The following is a 24,335-nucleotide window of genomic DNA, read 5'->3' on the forward strand; positions in this document are numbered from 1 at the left end:
TGGAACACTTGTGAGGAAGCCAACAGCTTCTTTGTCAATCCTATAAGCCTGATGTTGTAGTGTACACACACACACACACACACACACACACACACACACACACACACACACACATCACTGTCCCCACTGAACAGTCAATACCTTATTGAGCCATCTGAAGTCTATCACACCATTATGTTTATGCTTGTCGTGACACAGACTTCAGTTGAAAGCTACTATAACACTAAAAGTAGACAGAAATACTGGCTATGAACTAATGACTAAAGGTACTTCCTTTGGGCCATGATCTTTCCAATACATGTGTCTCTGTTCGGCTGTCCTAATACCTTGTGTTCAGTACTATTGTAGTTGCAGTAATACAGTCAGGTGGAAACTGAAAGGGCTGTAACGATCTTTCTCATTGAGATATGTAGGCAAAGTCTTCCCTGCATGTGCTAATTTTTTTCGCTAAGCACAAGTGTTGGCTGTGTACTGTGTTATGTTATGAACATAATGGCTTCTTGTGTATTTGTACGTGCTATAGGCATCTCGTGCGCTACGCGCGCTCGATTCCTAGGGTCGCCCGCTGCGTGGGCTCGCCTGTCCTGCAGCTCGCATTCGCAGCTCCGCCGCTCTCTCTCCCTCAGTCTCTCCCTCCTCTCTCTCCCTCTCCTCTCCTCTCCTCTCCTCTCCTCTCCTCTCCTCTCCTCTCCTCTCCTCTCCTCTCCTCTCCTCTCCCCCTCTCTCTCTCTCCCCCTGTCCTCTCTCTCCCTCAGTCTCTCTCGTGACTTTGTGTGTGTGTGTGTGAGTGAATTTATGACATCACTGATGATGTCATCAGGGGGGTTTATGACATCACTGATGATGTCATCAGTGGGACAGACAAACAAACAGACAGACAGACAGACAGAGCCCTAGCTCCCATTTACTGATGATGATGATGATGCTGTATTTTTTATTGTTTCTTTCCTTCTTTTTCATTCTCAGATATACAGTATTCGGCAGGCTCATTTCAAGTGAATGATTAGTAGCGATGTTGCAGCGTATTGATGCTCTGGTGTGCATGGATGGGTGTTCAATCTGCCTCTATGCCTTTATATTAGTCCAAATGGATAGGAGCCTGAGCAGTAGCACTTGTAAGCTATACGTTGACAGAGCAGATGACAATAAAGTGTCCTTTAAATTGTTTGTGATGCTTATTGAAATAGTGCTTGAACTACTTACTTTCTGCTTGAGGCAGCTTAGGAATTTGCCCAAGCCTCTGTGTTTGGTACTAGAGGTGCCCTGGCCCGAAACTAAGCCTGACTGCAACATTTGAAGGCCAAACCCGACTCTGAACCCAAAAGGGTGTGGGTGGACAATGCTGTTGAGTTTTTCAATGTATTCTTTTGCGCTTTGAACGCCACAAACCAAGTGACATCCAGTTGCATTGTACTACTGGAGAGAAGGCAGAAATCTCTAGGCTGATATCTCCAAAATTCAGACAACTATCACAGAACGATCTAGATGGATAAATAGCACTACAGGTGGGAGGGTAAATATGTATTTTCGTTTTTAGGCTGAGCTGTCCCTTTAACCTTAGGATGAGTTAGTTGTGTCCAGATTGTTTCACAGTTTGGAAATCCTACGTCTAAATCCTAAGTTTCTAAATGGGTTCATGACCATTCCAATGCTCCTTGAGGAGCTCTTAAAATGGATAGTTTGGAGGTGATCCAAGAAGTGGTGCTCGCCACTTCTTCTACTTCTTCGAGCAGCATGCTACAGTGCAGATTTCTGCTAAAAACAGGGCGCAAATGATGTCTTTTCAAGTCAACCTTGCATCTCAGGGCTTCTGGAGACTTGTATTATGCCAGGTGAGCATTATGGAGGCACCCCCCGGTGTTTTTTACATTTTTGCTCGTGACCCTGTTCACACTCAGCAGACAACCCAATATCAAAAAATACAAACTATCCCTTTAACATTCCCCTGACCCACATGTTCTCCCTACTGGGAACACTACATGGCCTCTGTCTTTTGGGTGAATGTGTCGAGTTCAAAGGCGTGAAGTGATGATCTATTTAGGTCAGTAGGTGGAGAATCGTGCAGGGTCAAGCAGCGTCCCTGCGGTGTCTCGTCTCACCACTCTGACCTCCCGTGTGAGGTAATGATGGCAGCAAAACACGGCGGTGTTAAGAGATTACGTTTAGGGCCATCTGCCCCCTGCAGGCAAAACACAGATATGCTACTGTCCTCAGTTTGTTATCGGCTCCTCATTATGGCTTTCTCCTCTGTCCCCAAAGCAGGGACGCCGGGAAGTGGGGGTGCTTAGGGTGCTGCAGCCCCCTCTGCTGTTTTGTATTTGAATTGCACCGTAAAAAAAAATCGATTAAAATGTGTTTTATATGCTTTATACTGCGATATTTAGGGGTTAGTTGAAGACTATGAGCAAAGCAAAGAGGGTGGATATGTTATTTTTCATGTTTGGCTTATAATAATAAGAGAATAAAATATTATAATAATATTAAGTTCAGTGTTTCTCCCTGTGTTGCTGTCTGTTGTAGTGTAAAATGATCAAAAGGGAGAGCAGGTGGTGACATGAAATTGAGTGAGAAAAGGAGAAAATGCTGAATAATGACATCCCAACAGTATAATCCTAATGTTAATTTAAAATGAGATATTCCTCTAAATATGGCAAAAAACTGCTTGTCTGTACCTTGTATACAACTTTGCAAAATTCCGATCTCAAATAAATATAATAGAAATAGAAATATGGCTGAAAAAACATTAAAAAAAAAGTCAAAATTGTCTCTTCAATCTCTTCTTTGCAGCACCCCCTACTTAAAAGGAGTTCCAGCGTCCCTGCCCCAAAGAGCAACTTTTGGAACATTCGACAAGTGCGACTACCAAGAGACCTATCTGATACCAGCTACCTGTTTATATCCTCCCCCTCTCTCGCTCTCTCCCTCTCCCTCTCACTCAATCCCCCTGCTTTGCCCTCCCTCCCTCCCTCCCTTCATTGTTAATATCTTCCGCTTCAATGAGAATTTGGAAACAGAACAGTGATCAAAGTGTGGGGAGGCTGGCAGGGGGAGGTGCTGGGTAGTTTAGATGGGGAGTTGGGTTTGGCCCAATTTGAGGAATGTCGACTGATTCCACACAGAGCTCACAGCATCGGCCGGCAAAGGGAGACAGTGAATGTATAGTCAATCCTGACAAAATAGCACCATCCCCCTTCAATGGATCTGTTCCATTCAAAGTGACGTAGAGAAAAGTCCTGCCGGCCCGCTCAGACAGCCACTGTATGCACATGGCACAATGCATTCATGTCTGCTCTGGCTGCAAATGAATTGAGAAAACAAACATCACAGCTAACAAGAGAGACAACCTAGTGCCAGTTGGCCTGCCTCGATGTACATTTACATTAGGGTAGGGTAGGGTTAGGGTTAGGGTTACCGTTTTATTTGAATGAGATAGACAAAGGAGCCAGCTGTCCTTTCGTAGGTTTCATACAGTATGTTTGCAAACAGACAAGTTGTAATCCAGACAAATGTATGGAACAAATGCATTTGTTTGCAGGATTGCGGAAATAACGACTGAGCTGATTTTGATGAAACTGGGTAGAACGGTGCAGCATGGACCAAGGAAGAACCCGATTCGGGTCGAGGAAGGGGGCGGGGCTAGGGGAACAGTGGCGTAGCTATGGATAAGGTCAGAGAGAGTCAGGGTTCGAGGGGTGGGTAGCGTGTGGGTAGGGTGGGTTTGGGGGATGTGGGTGGCTTAAGGTTCGGATCGTGCATAGCAGACTGGAGTATTGGCCTTGCTCTCAGAGTGCACTTCTAGTTAGAGTATATTATACTGATTGCCTCTGTCGGGTTTCTTCAAAGCATTGGTACTATATTATTGCTAATGCTAACGCAGCCCTCTTGCCATGATGCATGTTACTTTGGATTGTCTGTGTTATTTGTAGGAAATGCCTTAAACAAGATACTGCATATCTGCTATCTACTGTAGTAAGAACAATAATTTACAACAACATAATGACAGATTCCTGTCATTTTCAGGAATATTCTGCACAGCCACGTCAGACAAATGCCTGTCTGCACCCTGCCAGAATGGAGCGACTTGTGTCGACACCATGGACGACTACGCCTGCATCTGTGCCAGAGACGGGGTGCGCTACATGGGCAAAGCCTGCAACCAGCTCTACGACGCCTGCGTCTTTGCACCCTGCGAAGAGTGCACTAGCACCCCGGGCACGGCAGAGTACCACTGCGTCTGCCCGGACGGACTAACAGGCGACAACTGTACAGAGGAGGTGGACGAGTGCAAGAGCAACCCTTGCGGCGAGCCTCGTTCCGAGTGCATAGACGGGCTGAACGGCTACTTTTGCCGATGTCCCGCCGGGTACGGAGGAGGAAACTGCCAAACGCACGTGACTGACTGCATAGACGAACCGTGCGAGAACAACGGGAGTTGCGTGTTGCGGCCCGAGGGCTTTGAGTGCCAGTGTGCCCCAGGCTTCGACGGGGAGACCTGTGAGGAAGACGTGGACGAGTGTTTGTCGCACCCTTGTCAGAACGGGGCGATCTGTCTGGACGGAGTGGCAGAGTTCCACTGCTTCTGTGTTCCCGGCTTTCAGGGCTTCAACTGCGAAATTGACATCAACGAGTGCGCGTCGCGGCCCTGTGAGAACAACGCCACCTGCATCAACGAGAAGGACCGCTACCTGTGCCAATGCCTGCTTGGGTTTGAAGGTATGTCCAAAAGGCATTTGTTTGCCACACACACACACACACACACGCATTTGAATTGACACGAATTCAGGACATAAAGAGCATGTTTGAATCCCGGACCTTTGACCTTTACATGTTGTCCTTGTGTTCTCCTGGTTTTTTCCTCGCTATGGAAGTAAAAGAGATTAGGGCCACATCAATCAATGCCAAGTACCCCCTGCCACGCTTCTCTAATCCTCTCAGTAGAGGCCATGGTGCGTGCAGTGGTCAAACAGACATACACATCTAGAAATGAGATGCTTAGAATGAGGAGGTCTCAGCAAAACATCGAAAAAAACGCCTTCATTTGGGAGTGCGTTAAAGTCACGAATCTTGGATCGAACATACTCTCTGACCTGTAGGTACCTGAACAATGCATGTTGGGCAACTCAAATTTCCTCTTCAGAAGATCAAAGGATGCAAATTGACCAGCTATGTATATGTCTCTGATGGAAACCAGCCACTTCTCACTCCAGACATGGTAGGTTTTGTCTGACTGTAAAGGTCAATAAGAGTGATTAAGACACATTGGTGTGCCTGTGTAGCAGGCTAGGCTAAATCATTTGCTTAACTTTCTTTGTCTTGTTTATTTTCTGAGCACTATGTCAAATTAAAATATTTTTTATTTTTCTTTAAATGTCAGCTTTTTAATCAGATGTGGTTTTCCTTCCCCCGGTTGACATTGTTTATGAATTTCTGTGAAATCATTCACCACAGTGGTGACATAATAATCAGCATTAGTCACAAAGGAGCTTCTGCTTGCTGGCAGTTACAGAAGGTTTGTTATTCTACTGTACAGCTTTTTCTACCATTATTGTCCATTGCTATAGGCTTTGCTCATTCCAAAGTGTTCTGTTTGTTCCTGATAAACAGGGCACGAGGAGTATTTTAAGTGCACAGTAGGAAGTTTTGAGGCATCTTATCTCTGACTCAGCCTCCGTCAGATAAACTCTCCGTGCAGAGTTGCTTTTCTTACAGCCCTTTCTTTCTCCAGTAAGTCTGGTCTGTGTCGACGGAGCTTTCATTGTATCAGCTCTGATGCATTCCTATGTCGGCCTATCAGTTTGTTTTGAAAATCTCAAGTAAAGGCAGTCATCAGTTACAGAGGAGAAACACCAAGAGAGATGTCGGGCAGTTCAGTGTTGTTGGTGGGTAGATAGATGCTGTGTGAGATTTTGTTCTTTGACCAAAAGGTTCCTCTGGTAACTGCATTAAATACTGTACTAGTCTGAGAACAAGGAAAATCCTTCAATAAACAGTAACTAAATTGACCATTGGCGGAAATGACATGATTACTGAAATGACATGATTACAGTGTGTGTGTGTGTGTATATATATATACATATATATATATATATATATATATATATATATATATATATATATATATATATATATATATATATATATATATATATATATATATATATATATATATATATATATATATACCGGTATATATATATGTATATATGTATATATATAGGCGCATATATATATATGCGCATATGCGCTTATATATATAAGTATATAGGCGCTCCCGAGAAATCTGATGTACAAATTCATCTGTCGACTGAATGTGTCTCAGAATGTCATGTAAATGCTCACTGATCCTGGGCTAAGTAGCCTACTGCGAGATACCAGTCACATATGTGGAAATTCTGGTACGATTGCCTTCTATAGTTTTTGTTTTAGTGCTCTTATGTGTTTTCTTTTTTAATTGTGTACGTCTCATCTATGGACTATGTGTCTGCTAATAAAAGTTGATTGAATAAGATAGTTTTTGACTTATTTCACCCTTTTTGGTGGCTGCTTAATTCCATTTGTGTTATTGCAGACAGTAGTTTTGATGACTTTACTGTTATTCTAAAATGTGAAAACAGTCAAAACAAAACAAAGAAACATTTCTACAATTTTGGTTGTGTATTTGGGAGAATAGACAACTTGTCCTTGTGTTTTGATCACACATTGAGGATATGAAATGCCTCAATACTACTCTAACCACATACATTGACTCAGCAGCAGCAGCATTCATGTATCATATTTATATATTCATATCTCTCTCCCATTACTTTCTCATTCCCTCCCCATCCTCTCCACGTCTAACAGGAGTGAACTGTGAAATTGAGGTAGACGAGTGCGAGTCCAATCCTTGCCGCAACGGCGCCACCTGCCACGATCTGATCGCCGTGTACTCCTGTGACTGCACGCCGGGGTTCGACGGTGCGGACTGTGAGGTGGACGTGGATGAGTGTGCCAGCGAGCCTTGCCTAAACGGAGCGGTCTGTCGTGACATGGTAAACAGGTATGGCAAAGCCTATGTTTATTGTGTAACCCACTCCTGGGAAATACACATCGCTCTAAGTCCGAGAGCTAAGTGCGAGAATTCAAACCCAACTTCTCAAGACCCTTGTGCAACAGTGAGTGCCTTTGAAATGTATCTGTGACTATGACACTTGTAAGACAAGCATTGTTTGGCCGACTGCAGGCTTGAGCCTAATTGTGAGCTTTTCTAATGGTCGTATATAAGCAGTGTTGGGGTAACTCATTACAAAAGTAACATATTACATGTAATATTACTTTTAGCAGTAACTCAGTAATATAACTTATTACTTATAGGATTTCAGTAATATTATACCAGTTACTTTGTCAAGTAACTCAAGTTACAAATTGAGTTAAACATTTTTTTAAATCAAAGCACATATTTAAATGAAGATACAATAATTTCCTAATCAATCGGTCTGTTTTTATGCAAATAACCACTACAGATGACAATAACAAAGGAAAATAATAACATTTAGAATTTTGGATTGTTTACACTGACTTCAAGGCGGTTGACATTATTTTTCGGGATGGTTCTGGGGCAGCGATGTCATTCTGCTGTTGTTTTGGTTAAAGTAATGCCAAAAGTAGTGTAATAAGTAACGAGTTACTATACACAGATAGTAATATTGTAAAGTAACTTATTACTTTCAAATGAAAGTAACTAGTAATATGTAGTATATTACATTTTGAAAGTAACTTGCCCAACACTGTATATAAGGGACTGTGTAGGAACGCAGCGACAACACAGTCGTGATAGGGTTGACCTGATATCTCTCACCCTAAAAAAAGCCTGCCCCCCTAAAAAAGAAACAAACATTTGTAGGGAGGGGTGGAGTGGAAGAGGTTAACTGACAGGGGTCTTTGGAAGAGAGGAAGCAAGTTGTTCAAGTTTCCTAACAAAACAATCTGTGTAGCAATTGAAACAGAAACAATGGCAATCCTGTTAGACCTTTGAGCAATTTAAATTGTTGTCCTTGTCTGAATCTTTACATCCCGCCATACCATAACTTACTTGTCTCCTGCAGCTATGAATGTGACTGTGCTGATACAGGATTCATGGGTGACCACTGCGAAGAGGACATTCCTGAATGTGCATCTGATCCCTGTAAACATGGCTCCACCTGTCTAGAGGGAGTCAACGGCTACAGCTGCTCCTGCTGGCCAGGTATGGTATATTTATGGCTACATACAAAAGGAACTTGAATGATTCCTGGTGGCTTGATTGGTTAAAATGTAGGAAGCATATCATGTCATTGTGGATTTGAATTTGGCCTGGGACCCTTTTTGCATGTCACCCCCCCTCTCTCTCTCTCTCTAGAATCAAGCAAAAACGTTACAAATAGTAACCACAAAGATAATTAATTCATCCATCCATCTTCAGCCACTTATCCGGGATCGGGGTCGCGGGGGTAGCATTTCCAGCAGGGGACCCCAAACTTCCCTTTCCCATTTCCCATTAGCCAACTCTGACTGGGCAATCCCGAGGCGTTCCCAGGCCAGCGTGGAGACAACTCTCCACCTAGCCCTCGGTCTGCCCCGTGGTCTCCTCCCAGCTGGACGTGGTGGAACACCTCCCTAGGGAGGCACCCAGGTGGCATCCTTACCAGATTGTTGGCCATTTCTTTGGGCAACAATTAGACTCGAGTAAAAAAAAAAAATTATAATAATAAAAAAGGGGGGGGGGGGGGGGTTAATATAAGACAAGGAGTATTTACAGATTTTCCCCCTCTAGGTTATGAAGGACAGAACTGTGAAATTGACATTGATGAGTGTGCCGAGCAGCCTTGTGAAAATGACGGAGAGTGTTTCGAGCGTTCGGACCCCTCTCACTGGGAGATGGAGTGGAAGCTTAGTTTTGGTGATGCTGCTGGATATATTTGCCAATGTCAGCCTGGATTTGCAGGTCAGTGAAATAAGAAGAATCAACTACAGTATCGGTTCGCATTAACATTTTAACCCATTGATACCTAGATGCAGCATTTGCGTGTATATCCCTCATTTGTGTGCGTATCCCTTTAAGACCGCGAACCGCGTTAACGCGGTTCGCGGTCTTAAAGGGATACACACACAAATGCTGCATCAGGTATCAATAGGTTATATTAAGGCATGTCTTTTTTCTGTGACATTATAGGAGAGAACTGCTCTGTCAACATTGATGAGTGTGAGTCGGAACCCTGCCAGAATAGTGGCACTTGTGACGATCAAATCAATGGCTACACCTGTACATGCGCTGCTGGATTTATAGGTAAGACTAATTAATCTCATCATTGTTGGTTCACAGTCGTTGATATTCAACGTGGTTTGCCGAAACATAACATGCAAACATTCCATTCTTGTGAGGGACCAGGCTAGAATACTCTGCGACATGTACAATCTGAAAATCTGCTGTATGTCTTGACACACACGGTACAAACCTTATTTGTACCTAGTTGGAGCATGGAGGCAAATGGAAAGGTTGGGGTGGTGCTCCGATGCCCTCTAGTGGTCAGCCACCACCATATCTAATGATGATGTCCTCTCCTCCCAGGTGACATTTGCGAGGTGAACATTGATGAATGTGAGAGCCAGCCCTGTCACAATGGAGGCTGGTGCGAAGACGGTGTGGCTTCCTACAGCTGCCATTGTCCTGAAGCTGAGTCCGGCGATCTTCCTTGGGGAGGAAATAACTGTGAGGTGAAACTCTCTGGCTGTGTGGACCACACGTGCCAGAACGCAGCCACCTGCCACCCATGGCTGAAGGGTGAAGAACACGGCCACACTTGCTTATGCCCTCACGGCTTCTACGATGAACAATGTTCCACGCAAACAACCTTCTCCTTCTCGAGCCCAGGGTTCATTCATATTCTTCTAGAAGAGAGGAGACGAAGGGAAACTGTGCACCATGCTCACCACGGGCCCGGGGTGCAGCTACGCTTCCGGACAACTATGCACAATATGCTGCTCTTCTACAGAGGCGATGCGGACAACCACCTCTTGTTGGAGATTGTGAGTGGCGGTCTTCATGCAAAAGCCTTTTCTGAGGAGTCTGAACTAGATGTGACCTTCGCCGGGTCGGTTAGTGACGGAGACTGGCGGGATGCTCATGTGTTTGTGGCCCAAGAGGGCCTGGTTCTGATCCTGAAAGGCCCTGGCTGTGACCGCGAAGGATGCAGAGTTGTAGATAGTGGTCCAGATGGACCACTTTTCCACCCCTCTGAGGCTTTCACTCAAATCTATGTGGGTGGAGCACCAGAGGAGCTTCTGGATCACACTCTAAGCAGTGCAGGGTTCATCGGATGCATGGAAGACCTGATGATTGACTCTAAGCCTATCCTGCCCCAGGCACTTCCAGGAGACCTACGCTATGAGCTGGGCTGTAACAAGACCGAGTGGTGCGAGCCTGATCCCTGCTCTGGAAACGGACACTGCGTGGACCTGTGGACCAGTCACCGCTGTGACTGCTATCGTCCCTTCCATAGTGAGAGCTGCTCTGAGGGTAAGCAATATCACCATCAAACAAGTCATTCTTTAAAACATGTTTTGATAAATCCTCTGAAACGAGTCCTGTACCCATGTAATATTCTGTGGTTGCACTATTCATTGCAAGGAAACACCCTCACTCTTCATTGCTGGCAATTAGGGGTGTAACAATACACCTATTTGTACCAAACCGTTTAGGTACAAAGCTTTAGGTTCAATACGTATTGCAAAATGAATGAATGTTTCGCTGCTGATCGGTGCAAGTCTTCTACAAGGATGTCATGGTAAACTAAAACTGAGACGAAAAAGACAAAAGGTGTTAAAAAAAACACTCGTAAATTGAAATATAAATAACTAGACTGTGAAAATAATAAAATAAATAAGTAAAATAAAATAATAAAATAATCTCCGGCATTTCTACTTTTTTGCTGTATCGAAAACATACAGAACTGGTTTGACACCACTGTGTCGTATCAAACCGAACCGTGAATTTTGTAAACCGGTACAACCCTACTGGCCATTAGGAATTAGAAAACATCATTAGAACACATTAGAACACCCCCTTGAATTACACTGCATTAGCCTGTAACTGACCAAAAGTCAGATTTTCACAGTAGAGAGGAGAAGGCTTAGTTTATTAGAACAGAGAGCCAACTGAAATGTCTAGATGAAGAGATAATACAACACCATGCAAAATACTGCAATATTACTTATTGCTTCTCTTTTTGGTGACTTGCCTACTTTCCAAATGTGATTAATAAATGTCTAATTGTGCCCTGATAGAATTCCCCTCATGGACATACAGCCACGAAGACATGGTGAGCTTCAGCACCTATGATGTTGGCAGGAGCCACGGGAGCAACTTCAGCATTTCCTTCTTTCTGAGGTCATTGAAGCCAGACGGTCTCCTCTTCCAGCTGAGGAGACCCACAGAAGAAGAAGAGGAAGAAGGAGAGGTCTACTTCTCAGTGTACCTGGGGATGGGGAGGGTGTTTGTCAGCTCCCTTCCCAATGGCGCTCCTTTGACTGCTCCCGTTTTTGTGAGCACTGCTGAGAAGCAACTCATACAAGTGGAAGTTCGACATAGACAGGTGATCTTTGAGCACGCAGGTCTTCGCTATGGAATAGGAGAGATCCCTAAGGTGGAGGTTAACAGCGGCGATTTGGCGTATGTAGGAGGCCTTCCAGGAAACTGGGACTCCGAGTTTTGGGGGGGACCTTTCAAAGGTTGCCTGCAGGACCTTCGTTTGGATACCATGCATCTGGATGTGGATGCATGGAACAGCTCAGATGAGGAGGTGCTGTATTTACCAAGTGATGCTGAGAACATCGAGAGAGGCTGCGTCAGTGATGATACTTGCAAGGTGGGAAGTACTTCTTTCATCTTCTTTGTTCCTTACTCGTATAATGAGTTCTCGCTAACATTTCTTACTTCTTACTCCCCAACAGAGGTTCATTTGGTCAAGGTGGGATTGTTATTCTGTCACTATTGCTAAGAGGGAAGGTCCGGAAGTACCCGAATGGATGTGCTGCCATCATATGTTTCACTGTTTTAAAGTTATAATAATCTCAAAGATTTTCATCTAAATAAATATCTGTTATGGCCCATTGATGGAAGCCTTTGCATTTTCAGTATTGCAGCATTTATGAACTGGGTGTCTTGTGGTGACACAGGGTGGGCGGAGCTAACACACTAGACTCACTCTGCAGGTTACTGTAGGTTCACAGGGTGGGCGGAGCTAACACAATAGACTCACTCTGCAGGTTACTGTAGGTTCACAGGGTGGGCGGAGCTAACACAATAGACTCACTCTGTAGGTTACTGTAGGTTCACAGGGTGGGCGGAGCTAACACAATAGACTCACTCTGTAGGTTCACAGGGTGGGCGGAGCTAACACAATAGACTCACTCTGTAGGTTCACAGGGTGGGTGGAGCTAACACAATAGACTCACTCTGTAGGTTCACAGGGTGGGCGGAGCTAACACAATAGACTCACTCTGTAGGTTCACAGGGTGGGCGGAGCTAACACAATAGACTCACTCTGCAGGTTACTGTAGGTTCACAGGGTGGGCGGAGCTAACACAATAGACTCACTCTGTAGGTTACTGTAGGTTCACAGGGTGGGCGGAGCTAACACAATAGACTCACTCTGCAGGTTACTGTAGGTTCACAGGGTGGGCGGAGCTAACACAATAGACTCACTCTGTAGGTTACTGTAGGTTCACAGGGTGGGCGGAGCTAACACAATAGACTCACTCTGTAGGTTCACAGGGTGGGCGGAGTTAACACAATAGACTCACTCTGCAGGTTACTGTAGGTTCCTGACAACTCTTATGTGAAGTAGGATAACAAAGCTACTTTTTTTCCCGGTCTCTGCTAGCATTACGTGTGGTTGCTATGGCCGAACAATTACCACTCATTGCATTGATAGGTGTCACTCGAGAACAAAAGTGAAATCTTATGGATTATAACTTTAAAGATGTTTTGAAGATGATTTCCTCTCTGACTTGCTTGTGTCTTCTACAAAATCTCACTGTCTTCATCTAAAGGTGGAGCCATGTCAAAATAGAGGAGAGTGCACCATCACATTCAATGATTTCACATGTTCATGTCTGGAGCAATACACCGGAAAGTCCTGTGAAACACGCGTGTGGTGTGTCAGTGATCCTTGTGTCAATGGCGGCCGTTGTGTGGACCTTCCCGATGGATATGAATGTAAGAGCATTTGCATCATTTCATAACTATGGTTAGAGGAAGTTTAGCCTTTTGACATAGTCAATCTATTTCATTCTTATTAGCCATTACTTCTGTCTTGGACTGTGGAGTTTGAAGTACACTGCCTGAAGAGCTTAAAGGCCCCTTCCAGTGTATTTTGTCATTTTGAAGATATTTCATGTTTCTGAGTCATGTCCGGTTAGCCACACTGTTTGCCACATATTTTTGACAAATAACTTAATTTTGTGCTCAAGTTCAAAAAGTTAAGTTCGTTGCTAAAATGGAACGATGACGTAGGCCTATGAATCAGTGGTACAGTCGTAATAGAGAGGCAAAGTGGAACGTCACTTCCTGCTTCAGCACTGTACCAGAGATTTTCATCCGCCATTTATTTTCCCATAGACATTTCGTAAAATGCTTATGAAATAGTTTTACTTCGTCAAACCAAACGGTTCAGCTAACGCTATAATCGGGAGAGACCATAGAACATTTAACTCGGACCAAAACTTATAAAAACAACATCGAATTTTTTTTACATTTTGGTCACAGAGAAATGTTATGTGGTCTCTCCTCTTTCTAAATATACCTGAACTGTTTGGTTTGAACCAGTAAAACTATTTTTATACGCATTTTACAAAATGTGTATGGGAAAATAAATGGCGGATGAAAATCTCTGGTACAGTGCTGAAGCAGGAAGTAGGCAGTCACTTTGCCTCTCTATGACAATTTGATTCTGACTGAGGGAATGTTACCTAGCTAGCTCACTTTTAGCTATGTTACAGTAGATAAGCCCGCTGCCTGCTGGCTGTAACCACATACATCGGACTCAAAACGCCCCTGAGTGACCGAAACATTAGCTCGTTTCGAGTCATGCTCTTTCCAATAATAACCCCATCAGCTTTGAAATCCATTGGCCGGTTGTTGATATCTCAATAATATCGCATTATTAATGCGACTATTCCTTGCAGCTAAGCTACAGAGGGATACTGTTTCTGGTGTAATTTGCACAGTTTTTCTGGGCGTATATCTCCTGGTGTGGTGGTGGTGTATAGTATAGGTAGAAAAACTGATGGGGGCTTTAACATGGGGGGGGATCTTTTTGAAAATCAACTTCATCATCACCATCTTCAAACATGTTTACACAGTTTTTATTGATTCTTGTTCACAATAGGACTTTTCAATCCTGTTTTCAAAAGCAAAAGCTGAGCAAGTAAATGACTATCACCATTAGTCATAGTCAACTTAGAAGAAGTCAATCACACATTATAAAAACAATGCATAAGATAAGATGTCTCCACCTGTTCACCTTTAGGCGTTTACAATGGCACTTTTGAGAACAAGCCTGTGCGGTACAGCGCCGGAGGCACCCTGGCCGGACCGGTGAGGACCATTTACATCGAGCTGCGGACTCGCTCGGAGAATGTGCTGCTACTGCGTGCCGCCCACGGCTCCGATCTGCTGACGGTGGGGCTGCTAGACTCTTCGGTCCGCGTGCAGATCCACGTCGGCAACAGCCTCGAAACGTTGGCCTTCAGCGGAGTGCGCCGAGTCGCCGACGGGAAGTGGCATCGCGTGATGGTCTCCATGGCTGAGAAAGACAGCGAGGCCTCTCATTGGATCATCACTGTCGACGGGATCACAGATGCTAGCAGCGCGCCAGAAGTCACCGGAAACCTTCACTTTCTCAATGAGAAGGGGGCTGTGTTGGCTATCGCAGAAAGTTTCACGGGTTGCTTAGGTGTGGTAAGAGTCGGAGGGGTCTACCTTCCCTTCGTGGACAGCCATAAGGCCCCACAGCTCTCTCAGTTCCATAAAGTTGGAAAAGGGAAGATCGATATGGGCTGTTCCGGCGCCCCTGTTTGTGATTCGAATCCCTGTCTCAATGGAGCGACATGCGAGGATCTCTTCAATAAATTCGGCTGCGTCTGTGACTCTGGTTGGGAGGGAGAACAATGCGAGATGGACACAGATGATTGTGCATCTGGGCCTTGTATTCATGGACGCTGTAAAGACTACTTGGCTGGCTTTGAGTGCCGTTGCCACCCTGGATATGCCGGCACACACTGCGAAGAGAATCTGGACGAGTGTAAGCATCATGCTTGTGAACATGGGGCCACATGTGAGGATGGACCCAACATGTACACCTGCATATGCCCTAATGAGTATAGTGGCCCACTCTGCCAGTGAGTACAAACACTCGTACATCTGTTTTTACCGATGTGAACAACCAATCAATCAATCAATTTATAGTGTATAGTACACATACTTGAAATGGCTTACCTTTATGAGAGATGAGAAGAATTCTTGGAGTCAGTATTCAAGTATGGTTTAATACCTTTCTTCAACAGGTGGGACTATCCCCCGATCCAGTGCGGTAAAGATGTTCAGTGTGCAAATGAGGGCATCTGCAACGAGGGGCTGTGGGGAGCCAACTGCACTTGCATGCCAGGTTTTGGAGGCAACAGGTGAAGTTATCCTTTCAAAAAAAATGTTTTGCTTTACATGACCTTTTATGACTTTTTAAAAAATTACAGAAGATTAAGAATGATTATGATGATTTTGGTTATGAATTCACCTGTTGTTACCGAGAGGCAACGCTGTACATGTGGCTAATGGCTAAGCTAAGCGTACCTATGGAGAAGTGTGGCTGGTTACCAGCCTCCACATAGCACACAGTTTCAGGGTTGGTTGTAAGGTCTGATATCGCTTATTGCAAGTTTAATGTGAATTGGGGTGTAATGTCCGATTTCTCTTCATTTTATCTGGCCAAATCTCGTGTTGTAGAGCAGCAATACTTTCCTAAGTGTGATATATTTTTAACATCTGACTTCTGTGCCTTTGCTCTGTTTAAGGTGTGAGATGGAAATAGACGAGTGTGAATCTAATCCCTGTCGAAATGGCGGTTCCTGTGAGGATCGTTTCAACAGGTTCCTGTGTGCATGCCCACCTGGCTACAGTGGCCCAATCTGTGACACACATGTACGTCCTTTAATCTTTAAACATGTTCAGTGCAGGATCATAGTATGGTTATTATATATTATTAATGATATACTACTAGGCACCTCGCGTGCTACGCGCCTCGATTCCTAACCGCTAGCTCGGCCGATTTGCGGCCTCACCCGCCCTGCAGCTCACATACGCAGCTCGGTCGCTGCGCGGCCTCGCCCACAGCTTGGCTGCTGCGTCGCCTCGCCTGCCCTATTGGCACACGTGGGTGTGTTTGTGTGTGTTGCTCACAAAAGGATATTGCCATTAAGTTTACATGCGTGCGTGGGTGTGTGTGTGTGACCGCTTATGACATCACTAATGACATCATCAGTCTTATGACATCATCAGTGACATCACAATGCCTCCTTGTTTCTGTTTGTAGTGTACCCCCTTGTGACATCAAAGATGACATCATCAGACATGATATCACTGATGACAAACAAACAAACAAACATGTTAAAGTTGCCACCCTTGATGAAAAGACAAAGGCTTCGGAAAGAAATTCATACATAGGATCAACTTCGCTATTTATATTTGTCTAAGTCAAGTCACTAATTTCAAGCATAAAGCAGAAGACTTTAGCTCAAAATTGCTTTAAGAGAATGAAAAACATGGTACATTCAATGAGGTGTCCCCAAACTTTTGACGGGCGATGCATTTAATGTAAGTACATTTTTTTATGTGTACATCAGTGACAAACAATCTCCTCCATCGCCCTTTTTGCCTCTTGCAGAAACAGGCCCAGAGAGAGCGAGTTCCCTGGCTCGTGGTGGCCATCCCGCTGGCCTGCTTCTGTGTGCTGCTGGTGGTCATGGGCTTGACCTTCATGGTCCTCACAGCCAGGAAGAAGCGGCAGTCGGAGGGAGCCTACAGCCCCAGCTCACAGGAGCTGGCTGGGGCTCGCCTGGAGATGGACAGCATGCTGAAGGTGCCTCCAGAGGAACGGCTCATCTAAAGCCCATGGCACACCGATCAAACATTCTACAACAAACACAGATGTTTGTTTGGTGTGCCATGGCTGTCTTTCCTTGTTTGGAGATGTTTGATCAGATTCCACATGTTCATATCCTTGTTTGTAATGTTTGATTGGTGTGCCATGGGCTTAAAACACTGTGACCATGAAGGGTTTGATACCTACTGATATATCTGTGCACTGCGGGGAAGCGCACAAGACTCACTGTGACTCTCTACAGATCTGACTGTGGGGTGGGGTGGGGTGGGGTGGTGGGGGCGGGGCTAGGTGAAAGACATTGGTTGTAGGACACTGACCCCTCCTGGTGGGGATGAGGTCCTGGCCCAGTGCTGCTGTGCTGTAGTAGAGCCAAGATGTGTTAAGCATGTCACATGGTCACCACTCCCATTGCGTACAAATACATGGTTTTCGACTTTAAAAATGTGTGCATTTAATAGGCAAAATTCTAATTTTACTTGAAGTTGATTCGCTCCGTGTATGAATGAGACCGGGACTGCCATGGTGGTCGCTAGCATATTCACTGCATGCAATTTGGACATTTGGTGTATTCACAGCACGGTATTTGAGGGTGGAAAGTGGTGTTATTTGTACGCAGATTAAGCGTTTGGGCTGAGCATGTGTAGGTGCTGTATTGCCCAAGGAAACAGCAGTTGAGTTTGCATCCCAGAAAGTAATTGACAGTCTAAAGACAGACAGATTGAGATGCACAGAAATCTGATTTTGTTCACAGACTACATTTTGTTCCATAGGATATTTAAAACGAACCTTGATTGAAGTTGTTTACATCTTGATTGGACAATCCATTTCTGGGAGGATTATAGTAACCTTGTGAGGCAGTAGGATTCATGAGATCACGATGATGACACGGCAAATCCATCTTGCCACGCTCCAATCCATTGGTTTGAATCGGAACCACCAGCGGTTCGCACCAATCAGCGTCCTATGGGCGGGATTTGGTGTGACGCCAGCGAGAGCGAGTCTATGACAGATGTGATAGACAGATGTTTTATCCAATCAGCTGCCAGGTATTTTTTGAAAGTGCCTGTCCTTTGAAATGGTTTCTCGAGCGACTTGTTCCCCGATGGCTATGTGGAAACAAACCATCTGGCAGCGCCAGGTTAATTTAAAACCGGATTGGTCAGGTTTGCTTTGTGATTTGGCTTCTAGATCATCTTGACACAATTCAACCACAATGCACATATAAACGTGTATATTATGTGTACATATCATTATGCATATAATGTACTAATGCACAGATATTGAACATTGCCAGAAAATATGTTATTGGTATATTTGTATTGGCCTTCAAAAACCCATATTGAAAGCTAATACAGAAAAATCTGAAATAATTAGATCAGGGGTGGCCAACCTGAGGCTCTCGTGCCGCATTCTCGTTCTTATACGGCTCTTCAATTCACATCAAATTTTGTGTGTGTGTGTGTGTGTGTGTGTGTGTGTTTTTAACACACTGTTACAGCCCATGCTTATGTATACCACTGTTTCAGTGTGAGAGCCAAACACTTCAAACCAATCATATACTGTACCTTTGAAACAGACTTGGTTGTTCCAAAAAATGTGTCAAGCTCCCGGAGACAGTAACACTTGCATCATATCAAGTAGTGTGTGCTACATTGACCGTGGTAAAAAGCCAGGTTAGGGTTATGGTTTGGGTTAAGGTTAAATAGCAAAAAAGTTAAATTGTGACTTCCGGTTGACTTTGAACACGCCGGGACGTGAACCGCGGTCTCCGATGTGAAAGCAGAGTGTTTTATGCCTCCTACTTTGTAGTAGTCACTGTATACAAACAGTGACTGAGAACAGCCTGATGATACATGATGTGGCTCTTTGCAGTACCACAGCTATTTTGTTGGCTCTTAGTCTCTGACTGGTTGTCCACCAGAGGTGGACAGAGTACTGACAAATCCTACTGAAGTACAAGTATTGTTACTTTAGTGAAAATGAACTCAAGTACAAGTAAAAGTACTGGTCCAGGAAATTACTCAAGTAAGAGTAAAAAAGTAGTATTATTTAAAAGTACTCAAAGTACTCAAGTAACACTTGTGCCATGTTTTAACTACTTACTGTACGTGTCGTTAACATCGCTTCCCACGAAGGAGGAAAAAAATCAGCACATTGGCAACACATTGTGGCTAATGTAATGTTTGACCGTCATGCTTAACCGACCAAAGACGTTCTCGGCGGTTAAATGGTTAACCGTCGACACCCCTATTGTGAAACAATCATTTTAGTTCCATTTGAAGGATGTCATGATCAATTCAGTCTCAGAATTGTATATTCTCTGAGAACTATCCATCTTGTTTTTGAGAATGACTTCAGAGTCTACCAGTTAGTACCCACAAATTCCTACGTTTTTTTTTAAGCTATTTTTCTTTGTGTCAAGACTGTATAGTTTGTATATTTCTGGTGGTTCTGTGTTTTAACATTTACTGGATTTGGACTTTTTCTAAATTATAGCACCTCACATGCACAAAGGGAGTGTCTACCCATGTTTGGCTTGGCTTCTCGTGTGGCGTGTTCACATTTTGTTTACAATCAGCCAAGAAGATATTCTTGTATCAGGCTTATAAATAAATGAAGGATCTGTAGATTAACATGTAAATAGTTGTTCCTGTTTTCCATGAGATTGCAATAAATAGTTGTTCCTGTTTTTCATGAGATTGCAATCTGATATTAACCTCTCAATAATGACCAATGGTTGTTAGTGTAGATATGCCTCAAGTACCTTCAGCTAGCTATATGTATATACAAATATTTTTTCTTAGGATGTAAAGTGTAAACATTGTAGCAACAAAAAAGGAATGAATCGGCCTATCACACAATTTCATATTACAGGAAAAACAATGAAATGTCCAGTTTTTGTATGTACTAAGGCAAAAAACATCTACGGTAATCATTGGTTGACTGCATGTAAATGTGTTCTATAGTATCAATGTATAGAACTTAGCTAGGACTTGGCTGCACTTATGTTAGTTGTTACAATATCCAGGGCATTTTTTGAACTATGAATTATAAACATGCAATAAAGATACCTGTTGAAAGTGAATGATGGAAGGAAACTACTCAGTGATCGCATGTAATATTTAATGATGAGATATGCAAAAACGGGATAAAGAAAAGAAAAACACCACAAAACACAGCCAAAAGAAAAATGTAAAAGTGCTCAATTGTATGAAAAAAGGACGGTACATTTTCTATAGGAAACATTCACGAGGGGTTAAGACAGGATACTGGATGCCACATGAATCAGTCAATGGCACCCAAATGACCTCAGCTGATACAGTATGTATCAATATTATATCCATGTCATAAACGATCTGTTACAGTGCTATCATTGTAATCAAGTGTGTGCAAGTTCAAATAAATGATAGCAAATGCCTACATCAATCATAGAGGAAGTCTAGTTTCTCTACAGGTGTGAATTCAATCTAAAGAGTAGTCTTACAAGTATGAAGTAGTCCGTTTTTAAAATGACAGCAGTAGTGACTTATCATTTACATGAATACTCCCAGAAGACTAGATATAGATGAACTATACCAAGTTAATACTGACACGCTCTTATAATATCAATTCCTTGACATCAAATGAGTTCCGAAATGAGGAGCACAAATAAGTTATCATCACAATCATGACTTTATATTTCCGATCATCTTTGACAACATATCTTGAATTTATATTTAATCTTGGTCAAATGTGTTAAACTTTGTAAAAAAAGAAAAGACAAAGAAAACAGTGTACAACAAACAAAATATAAAATTTGTAATTTTAGATTATGTTTTAATCATGGACAGAAATTTGTTCCAGAATTACAGTATCAAGCTTCTGTATTACTTCTGATATTTATTTATTTTTCACTTTTAGGCAGCGGCAAAAGCATCAGGACATTTTTTTGTTTGTTTCTGTATAAAATGTTTGTTTATGATCCAAAAGTTGAATTATCAGCCAAAAGCACAGACCAATTTTGATTCGGACAATATATTTGCTCATTTAAAACATGTTACAGAAATCTTGATTCGCAAGTAAAGTGAATTCACCTACTGTAGGCTCATATACAACTTCCTGTACATACATAGAAATGACTGAGGGTCGGCTTCCATCAACAGAAACAGACTCTTCCCTTGAAATGATTTGGCAGTCTCTTGCATTTGAAAGCCACTTAAGAGTCATCAATATATTATATGCAGTTGAATAACATGTACAAAATATTGAAATAAAAATTATATTGGCAAGGTAATTCATATTTCCTGCTTTCCTACGCACAACACAGATACAATTGTGTGGATTCAATCAATGTCCTTAGGCATAGTCAACCTTTTGAATCAAGCTAGCAGATTGTAGGCTACTAGTCACTAGTCAGTCACCATGCCTTTATCAGTCATACACCATACATAATGTCTTCTTTACACATAAAACAGTAACCAGACATGTGCTTGTCCTTAAAAGACATTTAAGCACTTTTCACAGCACTTTTAAGCAAATTCTCGTTTTTTGTCTTTGTTTTTTTTTGCATTCACCACACATTGGTCCCCTTAGATTGCCTCCAAAGCAGTAAAGGCTAAATAGACCCGGTCGCGTTTTGCTTTCAAGTCATATCAGCTGAAACAGAATCAAACCGGGAGCAATTGTGAAAAACATTATTTTCGCTCTCTGTGCACACTGAAACACACAAGTGGCATGTAACTCGGTAGCTAATCACGGAAAATCACAGAAAAAATATGTAAGGCAAATATCAACAGGAGGCAACGGGTAGGGTGAGTTTCAACAGTAGAATTGGGGGGGGGGGGGGGGGAGTAGGGATCCATGACCCTCCTTCTAAAACAAATGGAATATACAATCCTAGTTTTTGAAGTCCCTGTATATTTAACGAGACAAATGTTTAAAAATGATGTCAGAAGGACACTGCAGTAACAAGTGTGACCTGCAGAGGAGAAGAGTCTGTTGTCTTTCCCCTCAATGAATTCTGTCAAAAAGTTTTTCTATCTTTTTTTTAGCAACTCACACTCAACACATTAATCTGACATTGATGAGAAAAGTCGAAGTTTAGATTTATCATTAGGGGCCACACACACACACACACACAAAAACACCCACTCTGCATGAAGCTACCTAAGACAACGATAAGTGAACTAGCGGTAACTGCATGTTCGAGACGTACCTCACTTTGTAGCTACCACTACACCATTAAGCTTGGACGAGCTAATCTAATCATAATAAAGTCTGCATCTCTTACAGATGCTGCTGTGAGTTACTAGACTGTGACCTACAGTATCTCCTCTTACCCTTGGGGAAACAGTGCGTGGTATTTTGGAAGTCACGTACATCTACATTTGAGCGCTAAGCTAATGGCTACGTGGTGACGTTAAAAGACAAGAGGTGACACCGCAGGGATACTGTGCAAATAATTGCGCTAGCGAATGGCGACGGGGCTGTGAACTGGCCCCATGTCCTGGTTTAAAACGAGAGAGAGACAGAAAGAAAGACACTAAAAGTCAGACATGGGGGAATCGGATGAGTTCGAGTGCTGTGGGGTGGAGGTGGGAGGACCTTCACTCCAGACTTTCACTTTGTTCACCAGACACAAAATCTTGTTCATCATTGGTCAGCAGCAAAGCAGGTGGTAGTGATTTGGTGGGTAGGTGGGTTAGGGGGGGGGGGGGGGGTGGGCAGTGCACCCCAAGTGGATATATTCACAGATGTTAGTCAAAAGTCTCCCACCTCCTCCGAAGGTTCTTCTCAGCCTTCACCTTTGGGGCCGCAGCGGTGGGCTTGGCCATCGTCAGCAGGTCCCCGAAGAGATCCTGAGTCTCCTGGGAGTCACCCTCGGCATGAGGGGGCCTCTTGGCTGAGGCGCTGTTGGGGGCCGGGCGGGCGGGGGCAGGGACAGGAGGCGAGTCCACCAGGCCGGACAGAGCTTGGTTGCTGGGGGAGGAGGAGGAGGGGAAGGACGACCGGAGCGGTCCAAAGCTCGGCGGCGGCAGAGCACCCGGTGAGCGCTGTCTGTAGAGCGGCGGGAGCGATGATAGAGAGTGCGGGTGGGGCGGAGTGTGGAAGTAGGAGCCCACCGGGGGCCCGTAGACTGCACCGTGACCGAAGGGATTCCCGGTTACGGTGGGCGAGTAGTGCGTCTGCGGGGAGGTGTAGCGGAGAGAGTGCGCGAAGGGGTTGAGCGACATGTGGGGATGGGGCGGGAATGGAGGCAAGCCCTGTGGATAGGGCCTGGGCGGTAGCGTGGGTTTGCAGGAGATAGAGGGTCCACTGACATCCGCTTCTTCGTTTACCGAAGCGGTCTGTGCCGAGCTGTTGAGGGGGTCGAGGAGACTTAGCAGATCTAGATTGTCCTCGGAGAGCTTGGTGGCTTTGAGAAGGTCCCCCTCTGTGCTCATCCCGAGCGCGTGCCTGAACTCCTGTCCCCCCGCTGTAGTCCTTCTGTCCCCCGCCGGCTTAGAGTGGGGCTGGGGGGCCACGGGCGGCACCAGCCCCTTACCGGGTTCGGGCGTCTTTCTTCCGTGGGGCCGCGGAATGGTAATGCTTCCCTGACCAGGGGTGGAGGGGTCCGGCACGTCGGGGACCGGACCAAAGTTTTCGCGGCTCGGAGGCCGTGCTTCCTGGTGCATGGGGGGGTTGGCAGACAGGGGTCTGTCCCAGAGGGGAGGCACACAAACAGGCATGGCCATGTCATCCTGCCCGAGGCTCCACAGCTTATTGTAAGGGTTGGAGAGCTTGAGGCCTGGAAGGGTGCGAGTGCGTTCGGCGATGCTCAGGTCCATACGCTGCAAACAGAGGAAACTATTTCAACTTCTAAACTTCAAAGCATGAAGGATTAAAAGCCCATTGCATCCTAAACTCAAGTATAGCGTGCATAAAAACTGAAGTCATCACAACTCTTTAAATGATTTCAGAGCCAAAATTAAAACCGATTTTTGTTTATATGAGACAAATCATGGAGACTTAAGTATTTCAGCAATGTTTCTTTCACCAGTCTGAGGACAGACTAGACTAGACTATAAGATCATGAGCATGAAGGGATAGCACAGGGCTTGTGCCCTTTTCTATCCACTAGAAATCTAATCTAATCAAATGATGTGGTCAGATCAAAGTAGGTCATAGTAATAGGTCGTAGTAGTA

At 44.2% G+C, this 24,335-nt stretch overlaps 2 protein-coding genes across 3 annotated transcripts in view; one reads left to right on the top strand and one right to left on the bottom strand.

The window, feature by feature from the left end:
* Positions 1-17,174, top strand: part of crb2a (crumbs cell polarity complex component 2a) — a gene marked incomplete at both ends in the record, with an annotated part of 21,758 nt that extends 4,584 nt beyond the window's left edge. The window contains 12 exons of the mRNA XM_083642440.1: positions 4,021-4,713; positions 6,841-7,036; positions 8,082-8,221; positions 8,789-8,959; positions 9,188-9,301; positions 9,584-10,531; positions 11,299-11,879; positions 13,066-13,231; positions 14,544-15,414; positions 15,580-15,696; positions 16,084-16,210; positions 16,953-17,174. Coding sequence (XP_083498566.1) covers positions 4,021-4,713; positions 6,841-7,036; positions 8,082-8,221; positions 8,789-8,959; positions 9,188-9,301; positions 9,584-10,531; positions 11,299-11,879; positions 13,066-13,231; positions 14,544-15,414; positions 15,580-15,696; positions 16,084-16,210; positions 16,953-17,174 — 4,346 coding nt within the window. The remainder of the gene's footprint in view (positions 1-4,020; positions 4,714-6,840; positions 7,037-8,081; positions 8,222-8,788; positions 8,960-9,187; positions 9,302-9,583; positions 10,532-11,298; positions 11,880-13,065; positions 13,232-14,543; positions 15,415-15,579; positions 15,697-16,083; positions 16,211-16,952) is intronic.
* A 3,146-nt stretch (positions 17,175-20,320) lies between these two features.
* dennd1a (DENN/MADD domain containing 1A) overlaps positions 20,321-24,335 on the bottom strand; it is a 42,153-nt gene continuing 38,138 nt past the window's right edge. For both annotated transcript variants that reach the window (XM_083640935.1, XM_083640934.1), the window contains exon 23: positions 20,321-23,980. In XM_083640935.1, coding sequence (XP_083497061.1) covers positions 22,907-23,980 — 1,074 coding nt within the window. In that variant the 3' untranslated portion in view covers positions 20,321-22,906. The remainder of the gene's footprint in view (positions 23,981-24,335) is intronic.

This window comes from Poromitra crassiceps (assembly GCF_964638095.1).
Source record: "Poromitra crassiceps genome assembly, chromosome: 8".
Classification (NCBI taxonomy): domain Eukaryota; kingdom Metazoa; phylum Chordata; class Actinopteri; order Beryciformes; family Melamphaidae; genus Poromitra; species Poromitra crassiceps.